This window comes from Chelonoidis abingdonii, chromosome 1, assembly GCF_003597395.2.
Source record: "Chelonoidis abingdonii isolate Lonesome George chromosome 1, CheloAbing_2.0, whole genome shotgun sequence".
In the NCBI taxonomy this organism is placed as follows: domain Eukaryota; kingdom Metazoa; phylum Chordata; order Testudines; family Testudinidae; genus Chelonoidis; species Chelonoidis abingdonii.
Genome location: NC_133769.1, coordinates 172,646,364 through 172,661,600, shown reverse-complemented (window position 1 = coordinate 172,661,600; position 15,237 = coordinate 172,646,364). Strand labels below are relative to the sequence as shown.

At 41.7% G+C, this 15,237-nt stretch overlaps 1 protein-coding gene across 9 annotated transcripts in view; it reads right to left on the bottom strand.

Moving 5' to 3' along the window:
* Positions 1-12,055, bottom strand: part of PHLDB2 (pleckstrin homology like domain family B member 2) — a 90,227-nt gene extending 78,172 nt beyond the window's left edge. For 8 of the 9 annotated variants that reach the window (XM_032804449.2, XM_032804452.2, XM_032804443.2 and 5 more), the window contains exons 1-2: positions 12,005-12,055; positions 5,353-6,677 (exon numbers count right to left, since the gene is read on the bottom strand). In XM_032804449.2, the coding sequence (XP_032660340.1) occupies positions 5,353-6,677; positions 12,005-12,053 (1,374 nt within the window). In that variant the 5' untranslated portion in view covers positions 12,054-12,055. Of the gene's footprint in view, positions 1-5,352; positions 6,678-10,154; positions 10,465-12,004 lie in introns of those variants that run through there. The other variant, XM_075072651.1, reaches the window with a different exon arrangement.
* Positions 12,056-15,237: the final 3,182 nt, after the last annotated feature.

Here is a 15,237-nt window from a genome sequence, read left to right as displayed (position 1 = left end):
AAATCAGCACTAGACAATCTCCAACAAGGTTACACAGAGCCCTGTGGCACCTTATAGATCAGGGGTCGGCAACCTCTGGCACGCTGCTCGCCAGGGTAAGCACATCCCTCACCCGGGTCGCTTCCCCCCCAGCCTCCCTTTGGCCTGGGACAGCGAACTGCGGACAGTCGAAGCCACGGTCAGCCGATGTGGCAGGTAGACAAACTGGCCCGGCCCCCTGGCGAGCCGCGTGCCAGAGGTTGCTGACCTGTTATAGACTAACTGATGTACTGGAGCATAAGGTTTCATAGGTCAATACCCACTTCGTCAGATACATGTAATGGAAATTTTCAGAAGCAGGTATAAATATGCAGGCAAGAATCAGTCAAGAGATAACGAGTTTAGTACAGTCAGGGAGGATGAGGCCCTCTTCTAGCAGTTGAGGTGTGAAAACCAAGGGAGGAGAAACTGGTTTTGTAGTTGGCAAGCCATTCACAGTCTTTGTTTAATCCTGAGCTGATGGTGTCAAATTTGCAGATGAACTGAAGCTCAGCAGTTTCTCTTTGAAGTCTGGTCCTGAAGTTTATTTGCTGTAGGATGGCTACCTTTAAATATGCTATTGTGTGTATGTTAGTCTTTAAGGTGCCACAGGACTCTTTGTTGCTTTTTACAACTCCAGACTAACACAGCTACCCCTCTGATACTTGTCCAACAAGGTTGTGACTATCTGACAGCACCTAAGTATCAACTTGCCTAGATTGTCCTTAATATCTATCCAACTTGTCTCTGGAAGTTTGTGTATAATTCCTTATTACAGTCAGTATTTCAATCAATACTGCTATTCATCCCCCCCACCACCCCACTTTTCTTAGATTCATTGCATTCAAAGTTCAATATGTATTGGGTTTAATATTATACTCAAACATGTGAGGTTTAGCCAGATATTTTATGAATGTTTATTTGTCTAATAGGTCTTCCCTTTAAACATTCATAAACCAATTTATAAGGGGGAGATATGTTTAAAGACTTTGGCTAAGTTCAACTAGAATTTACATGGCTTCTGATGGTAAAAATTCTGAAAGAACCTCCCCACACTCCACTCCTCCAAGATGCAAAGTCCAATCAGCCTATCTCCTCAGCAACCTTGATCAGCATAGCTGTTATGGAATTCTGGCCATAACCCTAAAGCTGTCTTTCCTGCCCTGTAGCTTATACCCATTACAGAAAATCCAGAGAGGAGGACAAGATCAGGGACTCAACCACCCTCATGAGAAACAGGGAAACAGGCTGGCACAGGAAAGTTTGATTGACACCTCCATGCACCATTTTGGATTCTGGCCCATAGATACATTTTTTAAAAAGAGAGAAAGAACACCAAACTCTGCTCTTAAAAAGAAAATTACTTTGTCACATAGGTAACAAAATTAGAATTACATTACTGAAGCTAAAATTATTCCAGAAATTGAAATGGACGTTTCATTGTTTGTGCTATTTGTTTACTTCAGTGTTTTACTCTCTGGGAACAGTAAAAACAGACCATTTCGTTTCATATTCAGGAACTAACAAAAGCTGCAGTTTCAACATTCTCCACCAGCCTGTGCATGTGAAAAGCAAGCAAACACACACAAAAAGCAGTTTCAGAGATGTTTTTTAAAAAATCATAAGGATAAAAAGAAAAGGAAAAAAATAGTTAGTTCAAAGGAAAATGGTGGGCCAAACTACATTGACTCTTTAAAGTATTACAATGCCTGAAACACTGTTTCAAAACTGATGTTTGCTTTTCCAGAATTTCTCTAAACACATTCTATCTGACTTACCCTACCTCACATTAAAAGGTCAAATATTTGGATAAAAATTGACTTCCTCAAATCATTTATAGGTTAGCCATTCAACCCACATTTCTACTCAGCACTTTGAACCCACACATTTTTGGTTATCTATCACCTTTTCCACAGGAAACATGCTATACAAATTTACATTCCATCAAGCTGGAAGAAGAAGGGTTAAGTACCTTTAGCAGGTGTGCAAAATCAAGCTAAAAGTAAAGAAGTCCCAAGGAGCTGTGGGTGCTCAGTCCATTTGAAAAAATCAGGCTCTGAATGCATGGAGATCCAATGCTGATTTTTATATACAGGGTATAAAGAAATGGTATTTGTACAAATATATACTTCCTGCCAGGGCTTGGCTAACTAATTATAGTGACTGTTCAAGCTCTCAAATCCCTGAAAAATGTATTTCCAGTTTTTAACTGGATAACTTCAAAAAGTAATAGATAGCAGGATGTTGAAGAGAAGACTAAATCAAGAACAAGCAAATTCCTTCACGTGTAAGTCATAAGCACCTAAACCAGTCAATCTTTCACACATTTTAACATGCTGAGAAAACATGGGCTAATTCTCCTTTTATAGGATCAGGATTCTAAGGAAGTACTGAGCTGGGAGAAACAAATGCTAAATAAAAGGAAAGATTTAGTCATCTCATCTAAAAACAGAATCAGAACATATCTTTAGATTGGCATTTTACTTTCGAGAGAACAGCAGTACTAACTGTAGAAGCATTCCCCCCAAAATCCAGGATTTTCCTCTTAAAAATACAAAACCACTACACCATACTTGGTTTGAATTTTTCAGTGATGGAGTGCCTCCCTCTTGCAAGCTGGTAGCACTGTTCACTGGAAAGGAGTCAATGGCTCTAACATAGTAAAAATGTTAAATCAAAATTTCCACAGTGGACACTTCAAGTCTGGCACCAAAATAAGGCACCACATTATCAGACACACTAACAATTCATACCTAAAGCTGGTCAAAAAATGGGAGAGAATACTTATATCCAAAAAGATTTCAGCAAAAATTTGATTAAAATAGTGATTTCCCCTCTTCCACCTCCAAGTTGTCTATCCAACTCTATTTGCAGCACTCAAGGGCTTTCATGGAAATCATAGGCCCTCAATATCTCTGAAAATCTAGCTAGTTTCATTTAGAAATCCAACTATGGATTTAGGTACCTTACTCTAAGCACCCAACTTCGAAAATGTTTGCTTTGTTTTTTAAAATAATAATAGACTTTAACTCTGAGTATACCTATTATAGTATAATATGTTCAGTATCTCTAAATAACTAACACTGGTGAAATTAATACCTGTATACTGGTATGAATCTCATGTAAATGAGGTTGGGGGGGGGGAATAGGGGGAAGGAGGAATACACAGGATTTAGGGGCAAGAATTAAACAGAATCCAGTCCTCAACCAGAGACCGCCCTCAGCTTGGCCTAGAATAAAGGCCATGACCCTGTATACTCATTATACGAGTATCTGTGGTCGCTGGATCAGCATATTTGTGGATTCAATAGCCAACCACCACTCTTTCCTCAGATTTCCATCTGTATCCCTGAATTTTGTCATACAATGATCTGACACAGCAGAAACAAGTAAACTCTGCTGCAGATATTAGGCTTTGTCTACATACAAAAGTTGCACCCATATAACTAGATCACTTTAACAGTGCCTTAGTTTAATTTACCTCAAAATGTGTAAGGAACTGACAAACTAAACTGGGCGGGAGTAACTTTTTGGACTGAGGGCCACATCTGGGTGGGGAAATTACATGCAGGGCCATGAATGTAGGCAGGGGGTTGGGGTGTGGGTGGGAGTGTGGAGTATGGGAGGGGGTGCGGTGTGCAGGAAGGGGCTCAGGGAAAGGGGTTGGGGTGCAGGAGGGGATGCAGAGTGCAGGAGTGGGCTCAGGGCAGGGGGTTGAAGTGTGGGCAGGGTGCAGGAGGGGGTTCAGGGCAGAGGTTGCGGTGCGGGAAGGGTGTGGGGGGCTCAGGAGGGGTGTGGCAGGGGGTTGGGGTGTAGAAGGGGGCTCAGGGCAGAGGGATGGGGTGCAGGAGGGGTTCAAGGTGCGGGCTTCGGCCTGGTGCTACTTACCTGGAGCATCTCCGGGGTGGCAGCAGTGTGCAGCGGGGCTAAGACAGGCTCCCTGCAGAGCTAAGACATGTCTTTGCGGCCCCTGGGGGAGTGGGGGCAGCAGGGATCTGTGCACTGCCCTCGCCTGCCGGTACCTCCCCCAAAGCTCCCATTGGCCGCGGTTCCCCATTCCCAGCCAATTGGAGCTGCGGGGGGTGGCGCCTGCAGGCAAGGGCAGCACACGAATCCCTCTGCCCCCCCAGGGGATGCAGAGACATGGTGCCGAACACTTCCGACAGTGGTGCAGGGTCTGCGGCGTCATGGGGGTGGCAATCCTGTGGGCCAGATCCAAAGCCCTGATGGGCCAGATCTGGCCCGTGGGCCGTAGTTTGCCAACCCCTGAACTAAATTGATACAGAGTCACTTTTCAACTAGCTAGGAGTGTTCACAAATGAGATTGCACCCATTTAAGTACATCAATTTCTAAACTGATGGAATAAAATCAGTGCAACTTCTGTGTATACATAAGACCTTATATGATTCCTGCAACAAAGGGTGCATTTTACTTTCCTATAAGTGTAAAAATATTTGGGCAAAAAGGTAAATATTCTCATGGGGAAGTTTTCAAATTCTAAATGTAAATTTAAAAAAAATGTAAGATTTGATTTTTTTCAAATAGTGTGTTTCTGTTATATGATTTCTCCTTTTGGGGTACTATTCAATTTTAATTGATGGATCAGTATAACTCTAATTATTTTACCTTTAATTTTTGGAGCATTATATAATCTTAAAATTTTCTTGTGCATCAAACATTTTGGATATGCTACGGAAGAGAAATGATTCCCCTCTTCCTTGGCCTTGTGATCACTAGAAAGAACCAACAAGTAGAGAAATCAATGCTTTGATGAAGATACTCAGGAGGCAAAATCTTGACCAAGCAAGGCAAATGTGCTCACTAGACGTGGTGACATACAGCATCAGGTAATTTTGTTGTTCGATTCTTTGTTGTTTATTGAAGCATGACCCTGAAATCTTATAGTGGAGACATAGGTTTTGTTTTTTTTTTACCCAGTGTTTACCACAAAACAGTGCCATCAACTCGGGGGGAAAAAAATTAAAAAGAGTGTCGGATTCCTGCCATGCAATTTGTGAGTTTTATGTACATAGATGTACATAGATATTTTAGTGGAACCCACAGATTGAACTACCATAATTTCTGTGAGTTTCCTACATTTTTTTCAGATGGTTGAATGATACCATCTGATATGTTGATATAGCATACTATATACCCATTAACTTTAGAGACTGACATAGTAAACAAACCACCAGCACAGAAGGTTATGTATTTGAATTTCAAAATACAGCAGCAGATGTTTTGCATCTACTGTATACTCAACAGTTTGCTTTGGAAAGTTAGTTTTGCAACCATTAAACACTGGTGAAAACTAAAAGGAAAAGAAAAATTACCAGTCGTTCCATCTCCTGCTCTCTAAGCCTCTCTTCCCTTTGTCTCCTGTGATAGTCCATTAGGTCATCTCTTCCAGAAATTGAACTAATACTGTTCTTTCTCTCCCGTAAGGTAGGTGTCTGTCTGAAGCTTTCCAGGTCAGTTTCATCAAACTCCATGGAACTAGTGGAAATGTTTCTTCTGACAGAAAACGTTCTGTCAAGATCCACAGGGGGAAAAGAATTACCGGGACTTGTCCCTGAGAGTCCAAATCTACCAAAATCATCAGAAACATGGGAGAAGGAAGATGCTAAAAGCATTTTCCTAGCTATTCGGGGGCTTGCAGGAACACTAAGAGTTGAACTAACATAAGAATTACTGTCAGACACAGAATTTGTATATGGTGACGCTCCTGAGCTGCAAGAAGAAAAATTAAGGTAATTATCAGAATCTAATGCACTTTGAGGTAGATCTTTTTCTCCATGTTTTTTTCTTTTGGAATTACCAAGAGAATTTCTTGGAGGCAAACTTAATGGCATCAGCTGGCTTTCTGTCGATTTGTACAATCTGGGCAGAGAACGACTATAAACTCCCATATGACCCAGTGACCCACCAGAATACTTCCTAGTCCTTGAACCCAGAGTCTCAGTCACGGCCTCCTTATGCTTAACTGGTCTTGAATGAAGGATTAGGTGGTCTTGAATATTCATCCTCCTGCCTTGTTTGGGGCTGGAAGGCATGCTTGCGGCCCCTGAGCTGCTAACAGGTGAAAGAATTATTTCACTACCTGAGCTTCCATTCCACATTGCAAGAAGAGAGCCCGAGTTCTTCTTCCCATCCAGCATTGCTGGGAAGAAGACATTGTCATATGATTTATTTTTTTGACTATATTTTGAATAGTGAAACTTATCCACATGTCCAAAGAGTTTTTCATTTTCTCTGTTGGCATGAATATTGAAGTCTGTCCTTCCCAGACTGTACCCACTAGAGGATGGAGAAGTGAAACCAATATGCTTTACAGAGACATTTTTATCTGAAAGATGAGGGGTCTCACAAGAAAAAGATTTACATTCTTGAATTTTGGTAGCGGAATGTATATTTTTAACACTAGATGAAGGGCTAGGTTTAGCTGGCACAGGTTGTGATAGGGTTAAATAGGAACCAGAGGAGTCCCCATTTGTTTTAAATTTAAGGCTTGATGAATATTTCTTCTGGTTGAGGCTATCCATAATATCCTGGAGATCATTTTCAAAGGAATTCATCACAGAGCTTTTTCCGAAACTAGTATTTTGTAATTCCAGCTGGTTTTGTATATGGCTGTACTCTGCCATAATCTTACTGGAATCTGTGAGAGAGAGGAAAAAAGGGGAAAAATTAGTTTTCAGCAAATACATGAGAAAGCCTCACCCTGCAATTAGTTAAAAATAATAGTATATACTTAATCTATCATGGAAAAATAACTTATTTCTAATAATTATATCTTAGAACACTTAAAAAAGGTGAGTGTGTAAATTTTATAATCTCAATTTGACAGAGAAGAAAACTGAGTCAGAGAGCAGTCAAGCGATTTCCCCAGGGTTACACAGCATATCAACGACACAGATGGGAAAAGAATCTACATCCCTTGATGCCTGTTCTGGTGACCTACTCACTAGAAATATTGACTCTAGTTTTTCTAACAGAGTTTTTAAAAGGTGTAGTTTAAAACAGGGTTTCTCAACCCATGGGTCAGGACCTAAAACTAGATCGCCAGAATATTTCAAAGGGTTGTAGGGCAGCTCCCGTGGCTCCTGTTCAACAGGGCAGGCTGGGCTCGCCTCCCTGCTGTCTCGCTGGTCCCAGCACCACTCAGGTTTAGCCCAGCCATTATGACGACGGGAATCTGGTTAGGCCATATTTGAGTGTCTGGCACTGCAACCCCATGAGCCAAATCACAACTCCACTCATAGAAATTTGGTCAAGTTGGGGAGTGGGGCCAAACCTGAGCAGCGCTGCAACCATGGAGGTTGCAATGCCCGGAGTGGAGATCCAATTCCAGCCAGCCCCACAGCACAGGGGCTACTGGAGCTACCACTGTGGGGTGAGTGCTGGGCAGGAGCCAACACTACGGCAGGGCAGGATATGACTGAAATCACCCCAGGGCCTCCACTCCAGACTATTTACTGGGTGGCGACAGGCCACAAACAATTACAAATGGGTCCTGAGCTCAAAATGGTGGAGAACAACTTGTTTAGAACACATGAGAAGGAGACACAACTCATGAACTCAAGTCCTATCCCTATCCGTCTATCTTAGGTAGATATATAGCCCTCATCACTACAGAATCAGCGCAACTCACAATCTTTCATTTACATATCTTCTCAAAACTCCTGTGAGGTTGGGAAGTGAAATTTATCCCATTTTAGAGGCAGAGAACTAAGACACAGAGACTAAGTGCAACCTATTAACTATGTGTTTGGTCCACAGCTCACTCAAGTCAATGAGAGTGCTTCAGTGGGCTTTGTACCAAGGTCCTATATAAATGTGGACAAATCACTTCCTTGCCTCAGTTTCTCCCACTGTAAAATGAGAATACAACCTATTTTTCAAGGGTATTATGGTTTAGTTCTTTGATGTTTGTAGAACACTTGAAAGATGAAAAACTCTCTATAAGCACTACAGTCTTTAAGATGTAAAATAATATATAAAATTTTAAGCTGTTTAAGATCCTATGTCTCTAGTAGAACAATAGTTCAGAATTACACGCTATAAATACATAGTCAAACAGATCACAAGATGAAAAATCATTTTTTGTTCAGTGATGTGTCAAGATCCAAATTTCACCCCAAGAGTTCTGAGTTTCCTGTTAGAAAGTAAATCTCTGGTACCTAAAGCAGTGACAGGAATGCAGTTCCTGCTCTCCTTCTGTCAGTGATAGCATCAACCACTGTCAGAGACACACAGAACCCTGAGGGGGCTTCATCTCAGGCCTTTGCTGATATAAAACAGCTCACTTAACCTTTAAAGAAACTCTTTGGCAAGCTAAATCAAGGAATGAGCTGTGTATTTGAAGTTAAGGAAGCAATTATCCTTCAGAGCAACAATGTCTTGTGGTGAGGGTACAGGACTGGTCATAGGCCTGATTTTCTGAGGTGTTGAATACCTGCAGTTCCAACTGAAATCAATTAACTGGAAAGGGGTATCTCACTATTCACCACATAGACCCAGTGCAGTCTGTTTTATTTATTAGTAAAGATATTGTCTCCTCTAATGGTTAAGAACATAAGAATGGCCATTCTGGGTCAGACCAATGGTCCATCTTGCCCAGTATTCTGTCTCCAATAGTGGCCAGTATCAGAGCTTCTGGGGGAGTGTACTGAATGGAGCAGTTGGAATGATCCACCCCCATTATTCCCTCCCAGCTTCTGGCAATCAGAGGTTAGAGTTGTCCCAAGCATGCAGTTACATTCCTAACCACCTTGGCTAATAGCCATTGATGGACCTATCCTCCATGAATGTATCTAGTTCTTTTTTGAACCTAGTAATACTTTTGGACATCACAACACATCATGGTAATAAGTTCCACAGGTTAACCGTGCACTGTGTGAAAAAGTACATCCTCTTGTTTGTATTAAACCTGCTGCCTATTAACCTCATTGGGTGACCCCTAGATTTTGTATTTGGGAAAGGGTTAATAACATTTCTCTATTCACTTTTTCCACATCATTTGTGATTTTATCTATCATATCCCATCCTTAGTCTTCTCTTTTCTAAGCTGAATAGCCATAATCTGTTTAGTCTCTCCTCTTATGGAAGCCATTTCATACCCTTGATCATCTTTGTTACCCTTCTCTATACCTTTCCAATTCTAATATATCTTTTTTGAAATGAGCAGACCAGAACTGCACACAGTATTCAAGGTATGGGTGTACCAAGGATTTACATAGTGCCAGGATGATATTTTCAGTCATATTTTCTATCCCTTTCCTAATGGTTCCTACCATTGTTAGCCTTTTTGACCATTGCTGCTCACTGAGCTGAAGTTTTCAGAGAACTATTTACAGTGACCCCAAGTAACAGCATATGTAGAACCCGTTATTATATATGTGTAGCTGGGATTATTTTTTCCAGTGTGCATTACTTTGCATTTATCAATGCTGAATTTCATCTGCCATTCTGTTGCCAAATCAGCCAGTTTTCTGAGATCCCCTTACAACTTTTCACAATTAGCTTTGGACTTAACTATCTTGAATAATTTTGTATCGTCTGCAAACTTTGCCACTTCACTGTTCACTCTCTTTTTCAAATAATTTATGAATATGTAGAATAGCACAGGTACCAGTACAATTCCTTGGAGGACACCACTGTTTACCTCTCTCCATTGTGATAAATGACCATTAATTCCTACCCTTTGTTTCCTATCTTTTAATCCAGGGGCAGGCAACCTATGGTACATGTGCCAAAGGCGGCACGCAAGCTGATTTTCAGTGGCACTCACACTGCCCGGGTCCTGGCCACTGGTCCTGGGGGCTCTGCATTTTAATTTAATTTTAAATGAACCTTCTTAAACATTTTAAAAACCTTATTTATTTTACATACAACAATAGTTTAGCTATATATTGTAGACTTATAGAAAGAGACCTTCTAAAACCATTAAAATGTATTACTGGCATGAAAAACCTTAAATTAGAGTTAATAAATGAAGACTTGGCACATCACTTATGAAAGGTTGCCGACCCCTGTTTTAACCAATTACTGATCCACGAGAGGACCTTCCCTGTTATGCCTGTTGAAGACACTATCTGCAGCTTCAGACCTGAACCCAAAGTCTGACTCTACATACCCTTTCTTGCCTTCATGCTAGAGCATGTAGATCCCTGGAAAGTAGACACCACCACCAACTCATTTTACAGAGTCAATCAGGATCGAATGTTGATAACTTCTGAATACCAATAATCTCGGCTGGATTTGAGCCAGCAAGTTTAGTGATGAAAGGCTTCATATCTCATTGCTGGTACTTTGAGCCAGACAGTTCCTTATAATGTGAAATTTTAGTTAGAAAACTTCAACAGGACTTGTGGAAGTTTTGTTTAGTGGTGACAATCAAGTTCAAATTGACAACAAGAAAAAAAAGCCATTCATGTTCCACAGGCCACAGTGGTGTTTAGAGGTTCAAATCCAGAAGACCAAAAACATGAAAGTTGTTTGTGATTGTGAGAGCTTATTCTTCATATCCACCCTTCCATTCTTAATAGTACTTAACAACCCCTCTCACCTCCCCCATTCCAAATCTCTCTCACACTTTCAAATTAATCTTGCATCAAATACTAACCATTCAAAACAAGATTATGATGCAACTAGACTAAATTAGCATCAAACATTACCCTATGTTTTGCATAATTTCCACTGACGCCTATACAGAAACAAGTTCAGACACAGTAATGTCATCTTAGGGACTGTTTTATTACTACCCTTCAACACTGAAGGGGCACATTTAATTTCATGAAGAATAAAGCCATTTGCAAAAGAACAAGTAAACTAATGAAAATGATCACGTTTGTTCATCAGAGCAATGAAGGGTTCCTTGGACTGCAAATGTCAAAGAACAAAACAAACAAAAGTCAGAAATACCTCTATGCAGCCACTTGAATTTAACTGTTCCATACTTTACCTTATGTGAATTCCTCAGCACATCAGCCTCAATGAAGCAAAGCACTTAAATCAATAGGACTTCTACACTTAGCTGAATCTAGCTGTCTGTCCATAAACCAGACCTTTGGTGGAGTTTTTTAAAGTTATTGTTTCAGTAATGACTCTCTGAATGTACCATGGCTCCTTAGATACTCTTGCTGGCACTCCCTACACATGAAGACTAGAGGCAGAGTGCGCCTGGTAATGTGTAAGGAATTCATTCCTTCTGGAGGTCAGACAGAGCTATTATTGCTTAACCTTCAGTGCACAGTGCAAGGATCATCTTTTAAGCCAAGTATTTGCTGGAGAGAGTTATAAAGAGGCAGCATCTTCTATTTTCTTCCTTGTCTGGTTTCTCTGTCTAGGTGGTTAATTAGAGGGTCAGTTCTGCTACTCACTGAGGACAGACATAAAACTGAGATTTGTTCTTGTTGTGATGCACCCAGATGCTATGGCAGTTGGATGGAGCAGAGGTTCTGGGTGGCAGTCAGGGGACGGGGAATAGGGTGGGGGGTTGGATAGGCATGGGAGTCCCGGGGGGCCTATCAGGGGGCGGGAGTGTGGATAGGGGTCAAGGGATGGGGAGCAGGGCGGCTTGGATAGAGGTGGGGTCACAGGGGGCAGTTTAGGAGTGGAGGGTCCCGGAAGGAGGTGGTTAGTGGACAAGGAGCAGGGGGGTTGGATGGGTGGGAATTCTAAGGGGGGCAGTCAGGGAGCGGGAAGTGGGAAGGGTTGCATAGGGAGTGGGGGCCAGTCTGTTTGGGGAGGCACGGTGTTCTCTACTCGGCCCTCCATACAGTTTTGCAACTCCAATGTGGCCCTCGGGCCAAAAAGTTTGTCCACCCCTGTGCTATGACAATAGGTCCCTCTTAGTTAGTAAAATAAATTATGAAGATAACAAGAGCAGAGAATGGACAATTTACAGAGCAAACAAAATTATAGCACCAAAACCAATGAAGTCTCCAGTAAAGTTACAAAACATATGCTTTGTGCATTTTATACCTGATGCAATGCTCTGGAAGGAAGAGAGGTTACCTCTGTTGGGCATCATGTTTATTTTTCTACAGCATGGTTAAGACAAAGTGAATCAGCCATGTAAATTTTGACCTGCAAGTAACAGAAGGAAAATATATTTTAATAAATACATGCTCAAACTTTTTTAAAAGACATTTTTAAAATGCATAACTGAAATGAGCTTTTCACAATATTCTTCTGACTGACAGGAATACCACCGACATCTGGAACAGAAATGGTACAAAGATGTTTGGCATGGATATATCAAATATTTGAAATAGGGGTCATCAACATTTCAGTTTATTGTTAGGCTTCTTTTGTCAATCTGAAAATCCATGTAACTTTATGGTTTTCTCCTCTTCACACAAAAAAATCATTAACCTCTCTTTTTCCTTTAAAAGAGAGAATGTGTCTAGCTAGTAAACAGGACTCCTGGGTTCTATTTGCAGCCCTGTCTGTCTCTTTCTTTTAGAAATCGTAAAAATTTTGAATAGTTACCTCACCAAGGCTCTCTTTGAAACGTTTAATGCATGAGTCTTCATAAAACTCTGAGACAGATGAGAAAAGTGCTATAACAGTATTATCAGTATAAAAATATACTTGAACAAAATTTAATGCCAGCAGCCCTGCAATCACACAAAAACACGTATCAAAACAGAGTGCACAAGCCAAGATATAGAAAATATTTTAGGAAGGACAAATTTCCAGCTCAAGCTTCTAAAGGATTTAAACCATAAGAGCACAACAAAGACTGTTTCATATTTATTTATAAAAAATCTCTGGATATGGCTACAGTGACCATATGTCCCATTTTGGCCAGGCCAGGCTTGTTTTTAAGTTCTGTCCGGGGGGTCCCGACTTTTTTAAGAAAAATGGGCATTTCTCCCATTTGCTCTTCCCAACTGATCAGCTGAAAAGAGCAAACAAACAAATTTACCAAAAAAGTTGGACATGCCTCCCTCCCCCCAGTGAGTATGTGGAAGAACATTGAAGGAGGGTGGCAACCGAGGTGTGGGGCTCGGGGGCGGGGGAGAATTCAGTCCCAGTCACTGGTGGTGCGGAGCTCAGGGGCATCATCTGCTACTGCGGGCAGCATGGGGCTCGGGGGCTCAGCCCCAGCCGTGGATGGCAGGGACACAGAGCTCAGGGGAGGTCAGTCCCAGTGGCTGGTGGTGCAGCTCTTCGGGGGGGGATCAGCCACTACCATGGGCAGTAGGGAGCTCAGGCACTCAGCCCCAGCCCCACCCATGGGTGGCATGGGGCATGGAGCTGGGGATGTGTGTCAGCAGCGGGGGGTGGCTCTGGGTAGACCTGCAGACAGGGGCAGTGGGGGCAGCTTGGGCCCAGCTGTACTGTTTTTACTTTAGGAAATATGTTCACTCTAAATATGATTACAAAAAAACCCACAAACCCCCCAACTTTTAACATGAGATTTCCAGTGCGCAATCCTTGACATTAATTAGAGATCTAAAAATAAATGAAAATCAATACGGGAAGTGTCAAGTAGCCCCTTGTGTAATAAGGAAATAATTAAATGTCTTCTTTTAATTAATGCAACTGTGATTACAAATGAGTGAAATAAAATCCTTTAAAATACATAAGAACATAAGAACGGACATACTGGGTCAGAACAAAGGTCCATCTAGCCCAGTAACCTATCCTCCAACAGTCGCCAGTGCCAGGCGCCTCAAAGGGAATGAACAGAACAAGCAATCGTCAATTGATCCATCCCGTTGCTCGTTCCCAGCTTCTGGCAAACAGAGGCTGGGACACCATTTCTGCCCATTAAATAACAATATGAATGTTGATTGTTTTTAGGTTTTCCCATTTTAAAAAAAAGGGGGAAGGGGTTTGCAGGAGACAAGCAAAGAATAGAGGCAGCTGTATAACCTTCTCTATAGACAGGCAACCTGTCCAATTTTAATAGTAACAAAATATGGTGTCTCAGTTGTCTTTGTACAGAATTTGCTTGTCATGCTTTTGTACATTATTTTCCTAGCAGTGAAGCACAGCAAGCTGTCCACAGTCTTCCACAGAGATCCTTTGTCTTCTCCTACCTTCTATCATGTTGCCCCATATACTTGGAATATTCTCCCCTCTGTTATACATCCAGTCCCCTTCCCTCTCCTCTGTCATAGCCCCTTTTCTAAAACTCATTCCTGTGCTGACCCCACTGACGATGCCTTTTCTTTAGTGAATCACCTTCGGCGGGTGGAGAGTATTTGCCTATTTGCCCCGTGTCATGGTACAATTCCCCAATCTGAACCTTAGCGTCCAAGAGATGGGGTACCAGCATGAATTCCTCTAAGCTCAATTACTAGCTTAGAACCTGTAGCACTGCCACCAACCAGGAATTCCAGTGCCTGATACACTCTGGTCCCCCCAAAATCTTGCCCGGGGAACCCCAAGACCCAGATCCTCTGGATCTTAACACAAGGAAAGAAAATCCTTTCCCCCACCGTTGCATCTCCCAGGCTTCCCCTCCCTGGGTTACCCTGGAAGATCACTGTGATTCAAATCTCGAATCACAAAACAGAGAGGAAATTACGCTTCTCCTCCTTCTTTCCATCCCAGACTTCTGAGAGAGAAAAGAATTACCTGGTACAGAGAGAAGCTTACTTCCTCTCCCTTCCCTCCTTTCTCGCCCAATTCATGGTGAATCCAGACCAGTCCCTGGGTTGTCACTAGAATAAAAAACAATCCGGTTCTTAACAACAAACTTTAACTGAAGAGAGAAAAAACAGTAAAAGTTAATCTTTTGTAAATTTAAATGGAATCAGGTTTAGGGTTTTTTAGCTATAGGCACGTGGGAATACCTCCAGCCTAAGTATTACTACAAATTAAAATCCTTTCAGCAAAAATCAAATTTGAATCCTTCCAGCAAATACACAATTAAACTCCTTCAGCAAATAAAATTTATTGCAAATAAAGGAAAACAAAACATGCTAATCGCATTACCTATATTACTAGTTGGAATCTAGAAGAACCTGTATCAGGGAGATTGGAGAGAAACCTGGTTGCCCGTCTGGTCCCTCTGAGCCCCCAGAGTGAACAACAACCAAATTCTAACAGCACACACAGAAACTTCTCTCCCTCAATATTTGAAAGTATCCTGTCTCCTGATTGGTCCTCTGGTCAGGTGACAGCCAGGCTTACTGAACTTCTTAACCCCTTACAGTCAAAAGAGATATAAAGTACTCCTGTGCTATTAACTTTTCTTA